The sequence below is a fragment of the Schistocerca serialis genome, chromosome 12 (assembly GCF_023864345.2).
Source record: "Schistocerca serialis cubense isolate TAMUIC-IGC-003099 chromosome 12, iqSchSeri2.2, whole genome shotgun sequence".
NCBI classification, from domain to species: Eukaryota; Metazoa; Arthropoda; class Insecta; order Orthoptera; family Acrididae; genus Schistocerca; species Schistocerca serialis.
The window spans coordinates 93,182,469-93,203,978 of NC_064649.1; the positions used below are offsets into that span (position 1 = coordinate 93,182,469).

Genomic DNA, 21,510 nt, shown 5'->3' on the forward strand with positions numbered 1-21,510 from the left:
CAAACACAAAGCCAACAGTGGAAATAGTCCACCTCACCCCAGTCAAAGAAATCCAAAACTGTTCACATAAGGCAATTGCGAGCTCCTTCTTTGACTTTACAAGCTCTCGAATTATTGTCCCAGAAAATGGAACCACAATCAGTGCTATGAAGAAACTATGCAGTAACTGTCACCATAAGGTCAAAATGCTGAGAAATATTATGTGAATCACAGTATTCTCAATGTAAATTAAAGTTTTATGGGATTGGTGATACAGCCAACCAATGGGTAATGCCATAACTAACCAAAAGAATGCAGGAAGTTGTACTTAGTAATTCGAGCAATATAGTCTGGGGACATAATTCTAACTGAGGAGAAATCATGTATGAGGTTCCTTGTGGTTTAATTTTTGGTCCACTATTGTTCCTCATATATGTAAACTATCTTCTGACTAATACAGGACAAGCAGAATTACTTCTTTTTGCTACCAGTATGGGCATAAGTAAAGTAGTATATCACAGCCACTTTTAGTCAGTAATAAGGTACGGAATTGTATTTTGGGGTAACCCAGACCAAATGTGTCGAATACTAAAACTTCAGAAAACCATCATTAGAAATATGCACAATGTAGAGCGAAGAAAATCATGTCGCCCACTCCTAAAACAACTGAGTATACTAAGTGTTCCCTCACTGCACATATATGAGCTGCTTATCTTTGTACACAGTAATGCTGATTTATTTGTAGCAAATAATTTTCAACATGATTACAACTCCAGAAATCAAAATAATTTTACGCTGCCCACCCACCATTTAAAACTTTATGCTCCACATTATATGGGTATGAAAATTTATAACAAGGTGAAATGGAGAGAGTTGCTCAGCATAAATTTAGAAACACTGAAAAAATCCTTATATGAGAAACTGTTGCAGAAAGTAAATGACAACCTGAAAATTTGAGCAGGAGAGAGCAAGTACTTAGGTCTGTTAATCTGAAAAGTTTGTTACTTTTGAAGAAAAATTATTAATGGCTTAATTGAGTATTTATTCAGTACTGTATATTATATTACTGGTGTTATAAGGAAAATTGGAAACAAGCTTTTGTATTTTGACGAGTCTCCTGTACTTTTATGTCAATGGCTTGAAATTGTATGTTATGAGACAATAAACTTCTACTTCAGATTACACAAGTATTGTTATCAAGCCAAGCATATGTACAGAAACAGAAGAAATGGTAAACAAAATTCTTAAAAGTATCATTGACTGGTTTTCTACAAATGGTCTCACACTCAATTTTAAAAAGGCACAACACATTCAGTTCTGCAGATGCAGGGGTACTATACAAGTGATAAGTGTAACTCATGGTGAGGAAATAATAAATGTGGTGGTAACTTTAAAAATGTTAGGAGTTCATATTGGGGAGGATTTAAATTGTAAAAAAAAAACACATTTTGGAACTCCTGAAGCAACTTAGTTCAGCCACATTTGCACTAAGAAACATTGCAGATCGTGGGGAGAGAGAAATCAGTAAGTTGACATATTTTTGTTCAATAACGTTATATGGAATAATGTTCTGGGCTGACTCATCTTTAAAAAGAAAGTCTTCATTGTGCAAAAAAATGCAGTAAGAATAATATGTGGTGCTCACCCACAATCATCTTGTAGACATCTGTTTGACAAGTTGGGCATTGTGACGACTGATTCACAATGTATTTATTCCCTCATGAAGTTTGTGAGGTACGTAATTACACTACAAGGAAAAATGACATTCATTACTCCACGTTAATGTTATGTTTAGCGAAAAAGGTGTGCACAATGTTGCAACAAAAATTTTTGATCGCTTACCTAGTGATATAAAATGTCTGACGGCCAGCAAAGTAAAATCTCAAAACAAACTGAGTAAGTTTCTGCTTGACAATGCCTCCTGTTCCAAAGAAGAATTTCTATTACTGTAATGTGTAAAAGACGGTGGGTAGGAATTACTAACTCACATCTGTGTATCTTGTTTTCTTTTTGAAAATAAATAAATGTTCAGAATTTAGCCACATGTACAAATTAATTTTCAATGTAAATTTAAATTCACATAATTATGGTCTTTTGTCCAAAACAAAATCATGGAACATGTAACTAACTACAGGCCACACTTTGTTTTTCCATCACCACCACAGGACTTGTGCAAAGTTTGCTAAGGCAACTCAAATCTGTATCTTAAATTATCTAGAGAAGTTGAGGAGGCTGTATGGTTTAGTTAATATAGTATCCTTTAGTGATGTGTACTTGTTACTTTAATAGCTCTATGAGACTGAGTTGATTTAGTGCTTTCACAACAGTGGATCTCAGAACATGTAAGCATTGTAAAATGCTTTTGATGGAATGTCTGAGGCTCTGGGCATCTAGAATTATAACCTGTAATCACATAATTTTTTGTTTTCTCATTCTGACAAAATGTGCCTAGGAAATTAATCACCATATAAGTTACTTGACACAATATGAAGTGTGATGTTAAGAGGATTAACTTGTGTTCAGACTGCCTTTAATTTTTGATCAGCATACAGTCGTAGTGCTCCCATCGGAAGAATTGCTTTGTGATGTCATCACATCAAAAACTGCCTTCTTCATAGTTGATCTACATTCCCTTTCTTTTGTATGGTTACAACTTTCATCTTTTGAACATAGCTCTGTAAAGCATCTCTCATGTTTTTTATAGGCTATGGTATCTTGTAAATACTGTCTTGCAATCGTTAAAGTTTGAAACATGGCCCTGTAAACAAATAGTAACTGGACTGGTGATAAGGATTTTTGAGTAATACTTGTAATTGCAAAAATGTATAGAACTTCTTTATTCAAAACAAACATTAAAAATACAAATTCATATAATTAACAAAATACAATTTTGACTTATTTACTTTCCTATTACAAACAGTTATATCCCTGCAATATAGTATTTATTTACTGGTGATTATGGCATATTTTCCTGGTATGTGGTAATTAATAATGTAATTGTAGTTCAAGGACACACACACCTATCAGATGATGCAATGAAACAAACTGTGTATTTTACAGTAATGGAAATAAGGAACAAAAATAAAGATAAGCCAGCAATCACCTAAGATTATTGGTGTGTGTGTGTGTGTGTGTGTGTGTGTGTGTGTGAGAGAGAGAGAGAGAGAGAGAGAGAGAGAGAGAGAGAGAGAGAGGAGGAGGAGGAGGTAGGGGATTTAAGGACTTGAGCTCAAAAGTTAGTTAAATTTTCTTTGCTGTTCCGTGTATGTATTTGAGCATGCCTATCCTTATTTTTCTTCAATTGTGTATTTCAGTAACATTAAGGTACAATTTCACATTTTCAGTCACAAATATTCATATATACTGTCTATATATTTTAACAGAAGGCACAATATCTAGTAGTTCCTTTCAGTCTTTGTTAAGTTAATCACATAAATCCATTACAGAGGCACAGTAAATAAATACATTATTTTATTAAAATGACTGTTCTTTAGGAATCACACAAAAACTACAAAAATCTAAATGAAATTTCATTTCAGTGAAAAGGTTACAATAAAGGTTTAGTACAGAGAGGTAAAATACTCAAAAGAAAGTTTTATCTTACAGCATCTTTTATACAGTACTATTTACAAAAAGGTTGCACAAACGTTGTCTTTAAGACATCTTTGGAATGATTTATTCATGAAATGCTTCCAGCCATCATACATTGTACTACATGCTGCTGACGTCCTGAATGCTTTTTGTTCAAATGGCGCAGCTTGACTATATAAATGTTTATGACAGTTTTGTTTGTTGATGAAACATTTCCATCACTAACTTTGTGTTCACATTCCTAGCCTACATTGATTTTTAACACCTTTATGAAGGAGGCAGTACTACAAACATTTGTAATGCATTTTAATGGAACAATTGCGGATTGTGAATTCATTCAGTAACAGACAAACACTGATATACTCCAGAGAAAACGAATTAATTTTGTTTTCCAAAATATTTTCTTTGCAAGAATAGGGATTTGTCATTGATAACTACATTTGAAAATTATATAAAAAAGCTCTGTTGGTCACTGCACAAGGACACAAAAATGATGTATCATAAAAAAAAAGCAAATTACCATTAAATGTGTTATCCACCATCAAGAATGCCATTCTGAAATCATGAACTAGGATGATAACAGTAGAATTTCAAGTCTTACTGAAAGTTCTGTTTTACTGCCGATGTTTTATCATCAGTACTCTTATACACATTACTTCTCAGCTCAGTGTAGTATGTAAGACCTCTTTGTACAAATGTTTAAAGCACCTAGGATAACAAAATGACGTTAAGTTATGTAATATTTCTTCAACTGACTATCATTTTTCACTTTCACACATTTGATAAATGATGGGTTCTTAGTGTTTTAATAGAAAGAAGGAAAAGAAACTCATACTAGAAAATGTTTTTATCAGTTCCTGCTACTTTATGGTGAACGTATTTGTCCAAATTCTGCCAGATGAAGTAAAAATCTATGGTGCAAACGGTGTAGCAATTGAAACGGAACTCGTAGGTCATTTTATGTACCAATAGTGCTGGTTCCTGCCAAAGAAAATTCAATACATTATGGATGTTAGTATTGGTAATAAAATCAAGTTTACAGGAAGTCACTGGAAGTTGCTGTGGCAGTCTTCATTTCTGTTTTGATGAATAGCACGTGTGTCTCCACACAGTCACAATCAAAGGAACACTTCACTGCTGCAGTAGTGCTATATTTCTACACAGCAACCGGTGATGCCCTCGTAGAGGAGACAACCGGGATAGAAGGTCGTGCAGCAGGCGTCATGGCACGATACATGTGATGCGGAACGGCTGCAGCCGGTGAGTCTAGCCAGTTTGCGATATCTTTATGAAAACGTTGTGTCCAAGACACTACTTCCTGCAGAGACTCGATGGCACGCTCTATGGCGGCAGATGTGTAGGCAAACTGCCCCCTGTGTGATTCGCGGAAAGCTTTCAGCTGTAAATACAAGGAAGAAAATTAAATATTTTAAAAGCATTAGTCTCTCATCAGCAAAAATTAGTTCTAAAAGTAACTGTAAAGTCATTTGTGTCAGAGGTACATCATTCACACAAATAAGGGTACTCTGCCAAAATCTGGACAAATGTAGAAGTTCCTTTAACCAAAATTTCAAAAGCGAAATACTGAATATTATAAAAAATCCTTTTACATCGAGATGATGGTGATATCAATGGGAGACAATGAAAACCTCTTAACTCTCTGTCTGTGAAAAGTTCATGATTCCAGTAACCAGTAACTCAGTTATCAAAGAGAGATATGAAAGTGCTTGGATATCTCTATTTGTCAATATTAGGTTTCTACTAGGTAGTTATACACGTAGCTACATTGGCTGTATCATTTTATGTATTTTTTTTTTAAGAAACCATTTCTCCATCTCCTGTAAAATTAAACAAAGTGGAGTTATGAGGTTTTCATTGCCTACCACTGATATATAGAGCACAATCATTCGATATGTCCATCTTTAGTTCAAATCACGGCCTCAAATATCACTCTGAGGTGCACCTGCAAGATGCAATGTATCCGAGCTTATGACAGCGAATGCCACCTCAATGGTGGTCCGTAGCAACATCACAGTGGAATCTTAAGATTTACCAGGGACCCTTTTAACTATGCTACATACATATTAATCCAGCACATTTAAATTGGAGCCATTGGGAGACCAAAATTCTTAAACCAAAACACATCAAAAGTGTCAGACAACCAGTTCAGAACCAAATGGATCTTGCACTGAGTGTATTGTTCACGTATTGAAACCAGTAGATGCTCCTCAGTGCTTAGGTATTGTGAGTAGCTGTTCACTGAGATAAAAATGAATGCCTTGGACATGGAGCTGTTCTTTCCGCCTGATGCAGTCTGGTTTCACCTGACCTGTTTACATCAACCCTCAGAATCGCAGGTTCTGGCCAGTGGAGAATTTGCGTAACTTCCGCGGCACACTATTGCACGATCAGAAGATTGGGATTTGGTGTGCAGTGTTGGCATGCCACATTATTGGTCCCATCTTCTTTCATCAGATGCTGACTTCTGTGCACTGCATTGCCAACATTTTGAAACCATTTGTGGCAGCATTAATAAAGGGAGGAAAAGACCTGCAGTTGCTTCCAACAGGATGGGGAGACTGTCCACACAGTCACCCAAACCTTGGAGCACATTTACACAGCCTTCACAACTGACAGTCATTAGCAGGGTCAGTATGATCAGAACCCTAGCTGGCAACCCAGTTCACTTGATCTGTCAGTGTGTGATTACTTTATGTGGGGAGCCCTCAAGTCTAAGGTGTGGCACAACAACCCTCATAGTCTTCAAGAACTGCAGAAGGACGTTTTGGATGAATTTGCAGCAATTCCAGCAGTCCAGCTTTGATCCACTTTCAGCAACTTGTTGACCAGGGCCCAAAAGTGCAAGGAGATGAATGTTAAGTTTCAAAATCTGCTATAGTCAAGTTAGTGCTGTATTTCCTTTCCTCTGCTGTATTTCCTTGTACCATGGAACTCTGTTCTCTAGGTCACTTTTATTTGTCCCACCCTGTACTGCCACCCTTTCCTCCCTCCTTCCTAAACAGCAAAACCAGCTGCCTCCCTCCAAACTGCTTGTTATCCCTCTCTCTGCTTCTCCCTCTGCTCACCCAACCCAACACAACCCAGTCCACCTGCCGAAATGCAGCATTGGCACTGTTCGCTAGCACCATGTAGAGTGTGTGTGTGTGTGTGTGTGTGTGTGTGTGTGTGTGTGTGTGTGTGTGTGTGTGTTTTTACTCTACCTCCAAAAGGATTACTCTGAATGCTAGCTTGTTTTCTTTCTTTCTTTAGTGTTGCCTATCAATGCCTCAGTGCTTCTGCTTTTTGGTGAGTGGTCTCCTTTTAATTCAGAAAGTGAATACAAAAATTGCGATTACACACACAGAATGACTGGCCAGTGCTAGTACTGCTGATAGGGCACACTTTAAACTACAAAAAAACTATTTCAGGCTTTCGAAACTATTACCCCTTCAGGGAGCGAGGAAGGATTGGTTTTGCAAGGTTGAGAAGGAGAAACAAGTCACTTACTCAGATAATAAAAACACAAAGAATATATTTTTAGACATAGGAGGAGACTAAAGTGAAATATCAGTTCTACACTGCATTACTGTTGTCTTCGGTCCAAAATCTTGCTTGACAGGTGGTGGTGACGATGATGTTTGGTTCGTGGGGTGCACAACTGCACAGTTATCAGTGCCCGTACAAATTCCCAATCTTTACTCAGTCCAATCTTGCCACTTTTCATGAATGATGATGAAATGATGAGGACAACACAAACATCCAGTCCTCGGGCGGAGAAAATCCCCAACCTTGCAGGGAATCGAACCCTGGACCCTGTGATCCAGAGGCAGCAATGCTAGGCACAAAACCACAAGCTGTGGGCTGCTTGATAGGGCTCTCTATGCGGTCTATCCTGTGCCAAGTATGTTCATCTCTGAATAACGACTGCAATTGACATCCATTTGAAAATGCTTACTCTATTGATACATATGTCTCTGTCTACAATTTTTGCCCCTCACTCTTCATCGATTATCTAACTGAGGATTTGCTGATGCCTCCAAATGTGTCCTCTCAACCGATTCCTTCTTTTAGTCAAGTTGTGCCATAAATTTTTTCAGGACCGATGACCATAGCAGTCTGGTCCCTTTAATCCCTCAAACCAACCAACCAACCAACCAAACATAAATTTTCTTTTTCCCCAATTCAGTTCAGTACATCTTCAGTTATTTGATCTACACATCTTCAACATTCTTCCGTAGCTCCACATTTCGAAAGCTTCTATTCTCTTCTTGTCTGAGATGAAATACAGGTTCGAGTCCCAATCTGGCACCAACTCACATTTGTTGTAACATATCCACAGAGTGTAACAATGTCTAACAAAAAGTGCCAACATAAGAATATAAGAGGGTGGAGGCAAAACTAATCAAAAATGTGGCACCACTGTAAGTAGAAATTCACTGTGATAAGATTCACCCAAAAAACATGCCCAGATATCACCATTATGTTTCATGTGGAAATCAAACTGTTTGTATACCTACCTTTGATATCAAATTTTCAGTCCTGCTGGTGAATTAATTCTAAAGGAAACTATTCCTACCTTTCAGAATTTTAAGCCTTTCCTTAGAGAAGAAAGAGGGATAGATTCGAGAAGAAGGATTGGTCATTCAGACCGCAGTTTCACAGAGGTGCCCAACATCAGAAAGATCAAACACTGATCAGTCTCAAGTTTGCGTCTGAATAACCTATTCATCCTCTCCAGACATAGCCATCTTTCCTGCCTGAGGAAGGAACTAAGAGTCATTTATCCACCTGAATGCATTTCTACAGGGTTATTACAAATGATTGAAGCGATTTCACAGCTCTACAATAACTTTATTATTTGAGATATTTTCACAATGCTTTGCACACACATACAAAAACTCAAAAAGTTTGTTTAGGCATTCACAAATGTTCGATATGTGCCCCTTTAGTGATTCGGCAGACATCAAGCCGATAATCAAGTTCCTCCCACACTCAGCACAGCATGTCCCCATCAATGAGTTCGAAAGCATCGTTGATGCGAGCTCGCAGTTCTGGCACGTTTTTTGGTAGAGGAGGTTTAAACACTGAATCTTTCACATAGCCCCACAGAAAGAAATCACATGGGGTTAAGTCGGGAGAGCATGGGGGCCATGACATGAATTGCTGATCATGATCTCCACCACGACCGATCGATCGGTTTTCCAATCTCCTGTTTAAGAAATGCTGAACATCATGATGGAAGTGCGGTGGAGCACCATCCTGTTGAAAGATGAAGTCGGCGCTGTCGGTCTCCAGTTGTGGCATGAGCCAATTTTCCAGCATGTCCAGATACACGTGTCCTGTAACGTTTTTTTCGCATAAGAAAAAGGGGCCGTAAACTTTAAACCGTGAGATTGCACAAAACACGTTAACTTTTGGTGAATTGCGAATTTGCTGCACGAATGCATTTGGATTCTCTGCCGCCCAGATTCGCACATTGTGTCTGTTCACTTCACCATTAAGCAAAAGTGTCGCTTCATCACTGAAAACAAGTTTCACACTGAACGAATCCTCTTCCATGAGCTGTTGCAACCGCGCCGAAAATTCAAAGCGTTTGACTTTGTCATCGGGTGTCAGGGCTTGTAGCAATTGTAAATGGTAAGGCTTCTGCTTTAGCCTTTTCCGTAAGATTTTCCAAACCGTCGGCTGTGGTACGTTTAGCTCCCTGCTTGCTTTATTCGTCGACTTCCGCGGGCTACGCATGCAACTTGCCCGCACGTGTTCAACCGTTTCTTCGCTCACTGCAGGCCGACCCGTTGATTTCCCCTTACAGAGGCATCCAGAAGCTTTAAACTGCTCATACCATCGCCGAATGGAGTTACCAGTTCGTGGATCTTTGTTGAACTTCGTCCTGAAGTGTCATTGCACTGTTATGACTGACTGATGTGAGAGCATTTCAAGCACGACATACGCTTTCTTGGTTCCTGTCGCCATTTTGTCTCACTGCGCTCTCGAGCGCTCTGGCGGCAGAAACCTGAAGTGCGGCTTCAGCCGAACAAAACTTTATGAGTTTTTCTAGGTATCTGTAGTGTGTCGTGACCATATGTCAATGAATGGAGCTACAGTGAATTTATGAAATCGCTTCAATCATTTGTAATAGCCCTGTATATGTCTACCTATCACTCAGCAAACCAAACTGGTAACCTGATCTTCATAGCACCACCGTCGTGTTTATGCCCGAGAGGCAGGGACAGAGGAATTATCAATAGTGTACACTCCAGTACTTTTACAGGTGGAGGGCTGTGACATGCTACACATCTTTAAAAAGCCAGGGAATGAAGTTCCCATTTAGAATAATGAAACAGAAAGTAAAATATTTCTTCTCTTATTTCACAATGCTCCATTTAGCAGTATCCTTGAAAGTACTGTCCCTGGTGACTTTGCTATTTTCCACAGTGGTGACTGTCGATTCCTTGTCTGATGTCTCGGTTGCGGATGATAATGCCAACTCTCTATTTCAATCTGTCTGACCAATTTTATTATATTTTCAGTTTCCTCATTTGCCACAGCCTGTCTCTTCCAGTAGTAGTCACATACATTTTTGGTCCAATACATGACCTCTTGAGCCTTCTAATGACAAAACACTAAAATTCACTGTTTTTGGCTAGTAACACTGAGGTTTCAGGTTCTGTTCCCAATGACCATTTCAAATTTTTTTCTGGTGGATAGGTTTGGAAGGAGGTCCACTCAGCCTCATTAGGCTGACTGAAGAGTTACTCTCACACGGAAAAGAGTGAAATTGACGCAGTGGATACCAAACTGAGTGAAGTGACACACAATGTTTATGTATTAGCAACAAAGCTGCCAGCTATCAGCTTGTTTGTTATACGGTGAGATGCTTGATGTATTAGAACTATGGATCTTATTCTCTGCAAGATTCCACGAATTTTTACATAATTTAGGTGTAATTAGTACCGTGGCAGTACGTAGGGGACCATTTTGTTACAAGATTTTGTAAGTGGAATAGAGGGGAGAAGGTTGGTGCTCTTTAATTAATGCCAAAAGTTCAGCTTTCCTAGTTTCTACATATTTTTTAATTTTTTTCATTGTTCATTTCTACACAATATTTTAAAGAGGAGAAATGACCATGAAATGAAACTCCTGCATTCACAACAAAGAAATGTTGCTTTGCACTGTTATTGGAAAATAATGTCAGACACTTTTGTTTTTCATAATTTACTCATAGGGCAAGGTGTATGAAAAATAAATAACGACTCATTTATTCAGGCACCTTTTAAAATGAAATCACCCAGATGGACCAGTTTTTTCGCAGAGTTTCTTTGCTAGCCTGAAAGTCTAGTTTCATGTGACACACATTGTGAAGCTTTTGTAGAGACATTAACAAAATATTTGTATGCATTTTACTTGTTCTGTTTTAGGGTAGATATCTGAATTCTGCTTTACTTGGTGCAGTTCCGTAGTTTGCACCCCAGATCACATAAGAAACAGATTGACCGTCCTTATGACGGAACAGGCAACCGTAAAAATAGTTTTCCCGTCACAGGCGACGCTACAATGCTAACTGACCTGTCCATCTCGCGGAATTGGCAACGCTGTATCTTCGGTGACGTGAATGACGCTGATATGCGTTCGGCTAGAGCGCTGGGCGCAAAGTGCATTCATCACACTGCTGACTGTAGTTCATGATCGGCTGTGGTTTTTCCCGAGTTTTCAATCTAAGAATGTAGATTAGCTCCTTTAATTCTACAAACCAAGTTTATTTCTCACAATCATATGTGAAATGAAATAAATGAAAAGTAACACACAAACATTTCTCGCGAGTTACTGTTTAAATGCAGACTGTATTGCAGTCGCAAGGGTTTTACACTCACCTTCCATGCCGTCTGTTTCCTCTTTGCTATAAAGCTCTTCTGATATGGATTATGGTGGTAAAAAAGATCTCCACGTGCAGGTTAACACTAGAAAGTTTTCAAAATCCGCACTCGGTTAAGATGCGAATTAAGGCTGGACATATTTCAGTGACAGTCATTTCAAATTTAAATTCTTTTACTTTGCATGTAACTTATCGTAAATGATATAAGAGTGGCACAAAACGATGAATTTTGGATTGTTGTAGAAAGGGGGCTGCAAACGCAGTAATATACAAGTGAAAGCGTGTTTTTCGAGCATATTTTAGCGGTGTCAACTTTGAAGAGCCACAGACGGCAAACCATAATTATGTTAAAAATTTACGTAGTACAGTTTAAAGATAACCCGCAAATATTCGCAACAGACGTACGCCTTTACCTGCAACACAGTTATTACTGGGGATATCCGCACTCGCGCAGACCTGTTACTATAAGTAGTGTTGCTTTCGAGTGAAATCTGTGTGAGGATTATTAGCGCACAGATAAAAAAAAATTAAAATAGGCAGCGTCTATAGTTTGCATGTTATGCTCGTTCTCTTCTATTCTCCTCCCTTCATTCCAGTATAAACGCTTGTTCACAAGTATAAACGAATGGCAGTGAACATTGGCGAATTATCTATGAATACTCGTTTGCAGCAGTGTAAACGAGGTTTTACACTCATTCACTTCGTTCGCTCTAGTATATACTAGGATTTAGAGGGACCGATGATCTAGCAATTGTTCATTTATTTCACTGTTGCGATTTCAGCTCTAGAGCCATTTTCAAGTACCAAGGGAAAGGTCTTGTAAGGTAATGCTTCTTAAAACGTTTACCAAATGTTACCACACTATGCTTTGCATTTTGTTATCCATATGTTATATTGGTTTCAGGTTTTACATTGCACACAAAAATGCCTCTACACCCAAAATTACGATAGTGAAGTGAATAAACAGTTTTAAAACAAATCGCAGCAAAGATTTCATTTAAAAATTATATGATATGATTCTTGTACAGGAAGGGCTGCCACGTCATATCGAATATAACATCGACAACATTTAAATAGGATCGAATGCTTATGGCTCTTTATTAATTCTTACTCGTAACTAATTTATTGATTTACCTGAATTTAAAATCCACTCGCGTAACCTTTCTTTATCTTTGATGGGAAATCTGAACATTTTTAGTTCAGGATTTGTTCGTCTACTCCTTCCACAGTTGTCATACCGAGGACCTACGAGTATATCGACTTGATCAACTACCACCGGTATGTCAGAAACAGCTGTACTTCACAGACGCCAAATAGTGGAAAGCTGCATGCGTTCGGCCGATGTTGCCACATATTCCACAGAACGGAGTGCCATCTAGTGGTTGATTCCAGAAGTAAAGGTGCGACGCTGTTGCCGCCTGGTGGCCGTTCCTTGACAAGGGTTGCCTCCTAGATCAAGCGATCGGGCAATCTGTTTCTTACGTGATCTGGGGTTTGCACACTGTTCCATTAACTTTTGCTTGTCAACATTTGTTTGCTTCTTCTGTTACTTTCTCTGTCAGTACTATCACACCTTCTAATTCTAATTAATGTCATTAACAGCAAGTTGTCAGGGCTTTATGTGAAGGTCACTTTTCACACTCACTCCGTGAGGTAACTATGTGCACTAGTTTGAAAAGGAGTGTGAATGTACTTCGCCACATAACAAGTCAGTTCCTGTTACAGCAAGGTTACTACACGCCTTGCCAGGTAATAATGTGCTGTTACGTAGCACACATTGTCCATGTGTGTAAATTTACATAAAATGAAAACAAAAGTGCAACAGATGCTAATACCAATAAATTGCGATAGATATTTTGTATGCACAAATGAGTAACTGCAGACCATTAGAAAAGTTTTAATGTCCTGACACTGACAATTAGTAGTTGTAAAACTACTGTAAAAGCAAAAAATTAATATTTGAAGTCCCGCCTTCTACTTACATCGTCCAGCTGCACCTGAGTGCTCAGTCCAGCAGTAGCACCTTCCAGCATGTCCTTAATGGGGAAGTCTGTGTCAGAAAATCTGTAACACAGTGCAAAAAGTACAATACAGTGGTCTTGTCCCCAGTTGCTGACAACAAATTCTGTACATAAATTCTGGGAGAGGAACATATTGTAGGGGACTCCATACAGTTTGAGAAAATATAGTATATTTATGAAGCACCTTAATAGAAAAACTACTGGATGGTAACCCTTGGGGCAATAATTAAGTGACATTCTTATAGCTGCTCAAATCCACATTATGTGCAGCTGAAGAATCTCATATCTGAGAAATGTCTACCAATGTACACTTTGTCGAGCTGTTCTGGCCACGATGAAGCTGTGAGAGAGATCAATGAGAGCTTTAAAATGGCACCATCAATGACTGATCTTGCATGTGCTGATCCGTTACCACTTAGAACTGTCAATAGGCGGAGTTCCACTAGGTGTGGCTTACACTTAAAACAGGAATGAAAGCGAAGATTGGTACTGATACTTACAGAAAGTCAGTATCAGACCATGCATGATCAACTAACTGCTGTTATAGATAGGAGAAGTTGGCCTTTGTTTTAGGATAAAGCCAGACAACATGCTCTTCAACCGGAAGAAAGCCTTGGACATTTTAAAAACTTTGGCAGCAGACACTCACAGGACAGATTACAACACACAAAAAAGCACACCTACTAGATGTAACAAACCATTGGGACAATTAATACTGGGCAGTTAACAGATTTCACAATATTGCACAAAAGCATGAAATATGTAAAAAACAAAACATTGCAATTTGAAACTGAGCTCCAACCTTTGAAATGCACTGTAGTTTATCACAAAGAGCACTGGTGCAGAGACACCAGAAATCCAGCATCTAAAATTATCACTGCCTGAAGGATCAGACACTTACTGTAGGATTGCTTCAAAGGGCAAAGAATTGTGCATTTATTTTAAAAAAGGAACACAGTTTAAATTGAGACACAATCCTAGCTTAGTTAGTGAAGAAAAGCATTTAAAATATCAGCTATTAAAAGAGCTTGACATCAACAAGAATTATTTTCCCCCATAAGTGTTAGTGTGGATAGTGCTCTTAATAGATTAACGGAAGTCCTGGATAAAGTCTAAAAAATGATGTAACTTACCAAACGAAAGCGTTGGTATGTTGATAGAGAACAAACAAACACAAACACACACACAAAATTCAAGCTTTCGCAACCCATGGTTGCTTCATCAGGAAAGAGGGGAGGAGAGGGAAAGACGAAAGGATATGGGTTTTAAGGGAGAGGGTAAGGAGTCATTCCAATCCCGGGAGCAGAAAGACTTACCTTAGGGGGGAAAAAAGGACAGGTATACACTCGCACATACACACATATCCATCCGCACATATACAGACACAAGCAGACATTTGTAAAGGCAAAGAGTTTGGGCAGTGTGTCAGGTATACACTCGCACACACACACATGTCCATCCGCACATATACAGACACAAGCAGGCATATGTAAAGGCAAAGAGTTTGGGCAGAGATGTCAGTCGAGGCGGAAGTACAGAGGCAAAGATCCTGTTGAATGACAGGTGAGCTGTCTGTCAAGGAAAAAATGCACATATGAATCAGAAAATATCTATTATATTTTAAAAGATAAAAGGAAAACCAAAGGAAGCTCTTTTAATTACAGTTGTTTTTCCCCACATACAATGTTCATACCTTATTTTCATTGTGCAAATGTCTGAACAATAAACAGAGAAAATTTTTCAAATGATTAACACTAAATGAAATTTTTCGGCCTACCTTTTTGTAAGGTTAGTCCAGTGTTCCCTTACATAATCAAAAGCTATAGCACGAGCCACAGGGTTTCTCGGAACAGCCCTCCAGATTGTTAACGCATCCTGAACCCTCATGATCTTGCCTTCTAGAGGAGCGTTTAGCAACCTGCATGCAAAAGGAAACAAATCACCTTTTCTATTCAACATTGAAATAACAAAAGATTATTATTAATATTTCTGATGGATGACAAGCATCCATTAACCAGATGCCAATGCAGAAACACTTATGTGGCTTGTGGACACAGAATTATCCACAAAGCAAATTTCCTTAGGGCCACAAAGAGACAGAAATAATTATCACAACTGTTTAAAAGAATCATTGAGTTACTACAACAATTTTTTGATTAGAACTAATTAGCATTATACCACATATTTCTGGTTTAAGAAGTTTCCCACCTGTGCCTGAAAATTGTATACTACAGTCATTTCTACCATTTTTTTCACTGAAAAACCAGATCACAACAGATGTATTCACATGCACAAAAAGATAAAAATCAGTAGGAGAAAGAACAGAAGTACCAGCTGGCTTTGAAACACCTTCATAGAATCCCTCGGGCACAAAATGCATTGCATGCTGAACTGTGCCTAGCAAGCTCTGCTTTGGCTCAGCAGGCCACCAGTCAATGCCTCTTGTTGCTGGATGATCCACTGTGATTTCTGGGATTAGGATGTGTGTGGGACACATCAGTCAAATTCCTTATTTGTATACTGACATTCTCTGGAATGCACTGCCACACTTGCTTCACAAGACTTTAATGTGAGACACACATTTAGTCATGTGACATTCCAGATGTAAATATGCAAGGAAAGTTCTAACAGAACATAAATAATGTATACGTAAAGGAGACCACTTACTGAATAGGTAAGACAATGAGCCATCAAGAGGCACACATAAAAAGAATGAAAATGTCGCTAGTTTGGACAGAGTGCTCAATCCACTTCCATACAGTAGTAACCCTCACCCATCATCAAACTCCTGTGAGCCAAATGGCTTTAAGAAAAATGGTTACTCCTGTCTGAAATGGACCAGGCACTCCATCCAAGAAAAGAAAAGTGGGAAACTGAAGCAGAACAAAATACAGAAACGAAATTTAAAAGGTTCCAGAAAGACAGGCAAGAAAACTGACAGCAAGAGAGGCAAAAAAAGTGGACAGAGGAATGAGTACTTGAGACAGCTTAAAGCTACCTTAGTGACATGATTGTGTTCCTTAGCTGGCCTGTAACAGAAGTAGAAGAGAATGAATGCGAATGCATGTGGATACTGCATATTGGGCCAGGAGTGCTCTTGTGTGGAATTTTGCCGCCTGGTGCAGGTCATTTTACTTTATACCACTTTGGTGACTAGCATGTTGAGTATGATGACAACACAACATCGAGATCGCAAATGGAAAAAATTCCCTACCTGGCAGAGAATTGAATGCTGGCACCTTTTACGGTATTCAGCCATGCTGGCCACTCAGCTATGGAAATGGGCAGTAGAAGCGAAAAAAGAATTAAAATGAATTAAGCAATGTGATAACTTGGGAAGGACATCAAAATTTTGTGGTAGACAGATTTTATTTTATGTAAAAATTATGAGTAAAGCAAAATTACAGCCTTCAGGAAATAATGAGGATACTGCCCATTTTTAACACAATTTAGTTACCTTTCGACAACAAGCATGTGGTGACACTTTGCAGCAGGAGTTTGTTAGTCTTTGCATACATTTCATTTGCAAGAATGCTTGTGAGTGTATCAAAGGATGTAAAAGGAATTATTTTGCCAAGGTTCCGTAATACACAATCTGAGCAAAGGTATCTGGACACCCCTGCGTACTGTGTTGTCAGCACTTAAGCAGTAACAGCAGAGTGGGTCAGCCAGCAGAACTCACTGGATGTTATGTGAAAAAGCTTTCTAGAGCTGCCCAAGTCAATTGTCAGTGATCTAACTGTGAAGTGGAAATGTGAAAGAACAATCGTGGATAAATTGTGACCATGTAGACCTCACATATTGATGGACAAGACTGTCAATAATTGTAGAGGGTAGATGTAAAAAATCAGATAAAATTCCATGGAAAGAATCACTCATCAGTTCCCAAGAGCTACTAGCAGTCCAGCTAGCACAATGACTGTGCATAGGGACTTAAAAAAAGCATCCCATCTTCAGGCCACAGGTGGCCGATCAGGACCGTCCAACCAGTATGTCATCCTCAGCTAAGGATGCGGATCGGGTGGCATGTGGTCAGCACACCGCTCTCCTGATCGTTATGATGGTTTTCTCTGACTGGAGCTGCTACTATTCGGTCAAGTAGCTCCTCAATTGGCATCATGAGGCTGAGTGCACTCTGAAAAATGGCAACAGTGCATGGCAGCCCGGATGGTCAGCCATACAAGTGCTGGCCATGCCTGACAGCGCTTAACTTCGGTGATCTGACGGGAACTGGTGTATCCACAACGGCAAGGCTGCTGCCATAGGTACTTAAAAGAATGGGGTATAATGGTTGGGCAGCTCCCCATAAGCCATAATTTCCTGTAATCAATCCTAAGCTACACTGGACAGTGAATGGCTGGAAATGAACAATTTGGAGTATACCATGTGGCAATCCAATGGAAGGGTTTTGGTTTGGTGAATGCCTGAAGAAGTCAACTGCCATCATGTGTAGTACTAACAGTGAAGTTCAGAGTAAGTCATCTTACAGAATGTGGACATTTATCATGGTTAGGCTGTATTCCCGTTATTGTACATAAGAAGGATCAAAATGTACAAAGATACAAACACATTTTACAGCATTGCGCACTGCAGACAGGAGAGGGACAGTTTCTGCATGACAATGCAAACCCTCAAAGCAGCATCTGTGAGGGAATGGTTTTTGGACAATAATGTTTCTGAAATGTACTGGCCTGCCCAGAGTCCCAAGCTGAACCCAGTTGAACACCTTCCAGACAAGTTAAAATGTCAGTTTCACTCCAGACCCCAGCATCCAACCTCACTACTGTCTCCGGTTTTGGCTCTTGAGAAAGAAATGGCTGCCATTCCTCCACTGACATTCAGGAAAGTGTCTGCAGCAGAGGTCAAGCTGTGATAAAGGTGAAATGTGCACGCACCCCATATTAACATCCACTTATAAGTGTACAGATGCCTTTGATCAGATAGTGTATAGTTGCTCAACTAGTATCAAACTAATAAATTACACGTGATATCTCTATGTTCACTCCAGTAGCTAAGATGCCACATACGAACTGTTTTCTACTCACATGGCGATCAGTGAGGGCTGCCGACTGCACATGAGGCCGGACAGTAGGACGCGCTGCTGTGCTGGGTCCGTTGTCTTGCGGAACTGAGCCATCGCAAAGTTGAACTCGGCGTCACCGCCCTCCATCACAGCGGCACAGTACACGGTAGGCCGCAGGTCCACGGGAATCCTGTGAAATGATCACTACTAACAGCTGAACAATCTCACAATGTGGGTTTTCCTTCATTTAATCATCAATAACTGTCCAACAGTAATAGTTCATCTTTTAATCTAATAGCTGTGGAAGAAAATTATTGATTTATGTGCATGTTTGTAGGTGATTAATGCGACCTCTCGCTATGATGTGGAATGAGTCAGTTTTATGATTATAGTGGACTTCCGTAATGAAAGAGATAGCGATGTGATTTATAAGTTATATATATATTTTACACTCTACTATTTTCATTCAGTATCCCCCCCCCCCCCTTCCCTTTCATCTCTCTCACTTTGCATCTGCACACACTACGTATTGTTGTGTCTTGATGTCTGCTTCTCACCTCACAATATTAGCAGACTTTCCTGCTTTATCACTTAATACTCACGTTATCCCCAAACCCATCATTTCCCTTTAACGGGAAAATCTTTCCTATAAACCTGTCTTCTGACCTGGCAAAGGAAACCGAAGATATACCCTTTACATTCTTTCCTAGGAAAGGTTACAATTATCAACCAATTTCCTTATTGACATTGTTTTTCAAAATATTCAAAAAAGTAATGTCCTCGAGCAGTATCACACTTAAGTAGAAACAATTTATTTAGATATCATAATTTGGATTCCAGCAGGGCTGCTCAACTGAGCATGTTATTTATACACTCGTTCATCAAATACTACAAGCCATAAATAATAAAATATCACTAATTGGTCTTTTTAAGGTCTTCCCAAGGAAAATCACAAAAAACTCAAGTTGTATGAAATTGATGGCTGGTTTGAATCATACTTAAAAAACAAAATGCAAAACGTTGTGCAGAATATTAAGTTGGAAGGGTAGAAAATTTTAGTGATTGGTACAAATCACGAAGGAAGTCCAGAGGGTTCAATTTTGGGTCCACTCCTATTCCTTACTTCCATTTATCATTCAACAAGCAGAATTGGTGCTTTCTGCATGCAATACTGCTGTTATGGTGAATCCCATTAGAGAGAAAGCAACAGAGGGGATCCTTAATAATGGACCCTTCATAAATTTTAAGAAAAAACATTATAACCAGTTCCGTACAACAAAAAGAGTCATACCAACAACTGATGCAGCTTATGAACAAAGTCAGAAAATATGGTAGGTGTTCCAAATTTTTGAGTGTATCAGCATATTCTGTTCATGTAACTGCTAATCTTGGAAATGAACTAATTACCCTTCTGGCAATATTTTCCCTACTTTCACTCAGAAACACCTTATGGAAATTTCTTTTGGGTAACTCAGCACTCAGAAAGAAAGAATGCATTGCACAAAATTGAGGAAGAATGAAGTGTCCATCCATGAATTTATGTAGGTACCTCTCCATGGAGTTAGGCATGTTAACAGCTAATGAAATTCATGATAAATAATCAATCACAATTTAAGAAGACCATTGAGGTCCATACCTACAACAATAGAGGGAAAAATGACCTTTATTAACTATTATTAAAACTGTCAGTGGCCCATTTCAATGTGCAGCAACAAGAAATTTTGATCATTTGCTCAATAACTTAAAACATTTGACAGTAGAAAAGCAAATTTTAAATCTAACCTAAAATAATTTCTCCTGGACAATTCTTTCTATTCCATAGATGAGTTTCTATTTAAAAACTGGTAGCACGAGTAAGAATAAAAAATTGTGTATTCATTAATGCTGACATCAATTGTGTATACATATCCTGCAAATTGACTCATTCCACATCACTTCGATAAAATAACCATTCAAATGAACAATGGAACACACAACTATAAAAGAACAATTTATTTCAAATGAAGAAAAGTGAATGATAACAAAAATTACAGCATCATGAATGAGTCTTGCATGGAGAATTCTTCTCTGACATTTTATCCAAAAAATTAAAATATAATTTCCAGGCATGGTTGCTGATTTAAGCAACAAACTGATGCATAATCCTTACTTAACCCTACGCTATCAATTATTTATTCACTACACAATCAATCAATTTTTAACCCCCCCCCCCCCCCCCCACCAATCCTCTCTCTGCTGCTTTCATGCTGTGACAAAGAATTACTGAGGATGCTGTCTGTGGTAAAAGGCAGAAGAAATCTTAAAAGAAGTCATACAATAACGACTTTGATAAATTGTCTTTTAAGATTAGAACAAATTTTACTCACTTGAATATTTGTGATTGAGTCTTGAAATATATAGTAGTTAAGAGAAAACTGAGGAAACAATTTCTATACTGTAGTCACAGAATATGGAATATACTTCAATTGCAGTGAACTCAAATGTTCTGCAAAGAGACTAACTACATAGTTATGAGGATAAAATGAATATCGGCAGAAAGCAAGTTGTGGGAGAAAAATTATGACAAACTCGATACTCTCTCCATTGTTTAGTTGTATTTATCTATTCATTTGCAGAATTTGAATGAAGAGCAAAAACTGGTAAATCACTAAGCACAATAAGTTAATGCGAGATTGATCACTTTGTGAGAAGCAGTGTTCTTCCTCAATCAGTTAGCACATTCTCTGCCACGTTAGTCTAATTGATACTAGCAAATAAACTACAAGAAGTAATATTGTCTCTTGAAATGACGAGGTGCGCAAAGAGCAAAGTCCAAATGGTGGCAAATTACATTAGATTTTTACTGGTAATTATACTTAATAAGAACTAATCATTTACTGTTGAGGCCCTTTCATTCAGAATGACATGTTCTTGAATGAAATAATCACAAAAACCAGAAGTGACATAAGCGAATCTTAAGAAGTTACTCTAAATTCAAAACTATAATGCTCTATGTGGCTAGGTATGCATTCATGAACTCTTGG

The 21,510-nt window shown here is 38.6% G+C and overlaps 1 protein-coding gene across 3 annotated transcripts in view; it reads right to left on the bottom strand.

Annotated features, from left to right (window-relative positions):
* Positions 1 to 2,792: 2,792 nt before the first annotated feature.
* The window catches only part of LOC126428092 (aminopeptidase N-like), a 332,543-nt gene continuing 313,825 nt past the window's right edge, over positions 2,793 to 21,510 (bottom strand). For all 3 annotated transcript variants that reach the window (XM_050089984.1, XM_050089983.1, XM_050089982.1), the window contains exons 17-20: positions 18,510 to 18,677; positions 15,242 to 15,382; positions 13,426 to 13,507; positions 2,793 to 4,969 (exon numbers count right to left, since the gene is read on the bottom strand). In XM_050089984.1, the coding sequence (XP_049945941.1) occupies positions 4,727 to 4,969; positions 13,426 to 13,507; positions 15,242 to 15,382; positions 18,510 to 18,677 (634 nt within the window). In that variant the 3' untranslated portion in view covers positions 2,793 to 4,726. The remainder of the gene's footprint in view (positions 4,970 to 13,425; positions 13,508 to 15,241; positions 15,383 to 18,509; positions 18,678 to 21,510) is intronic.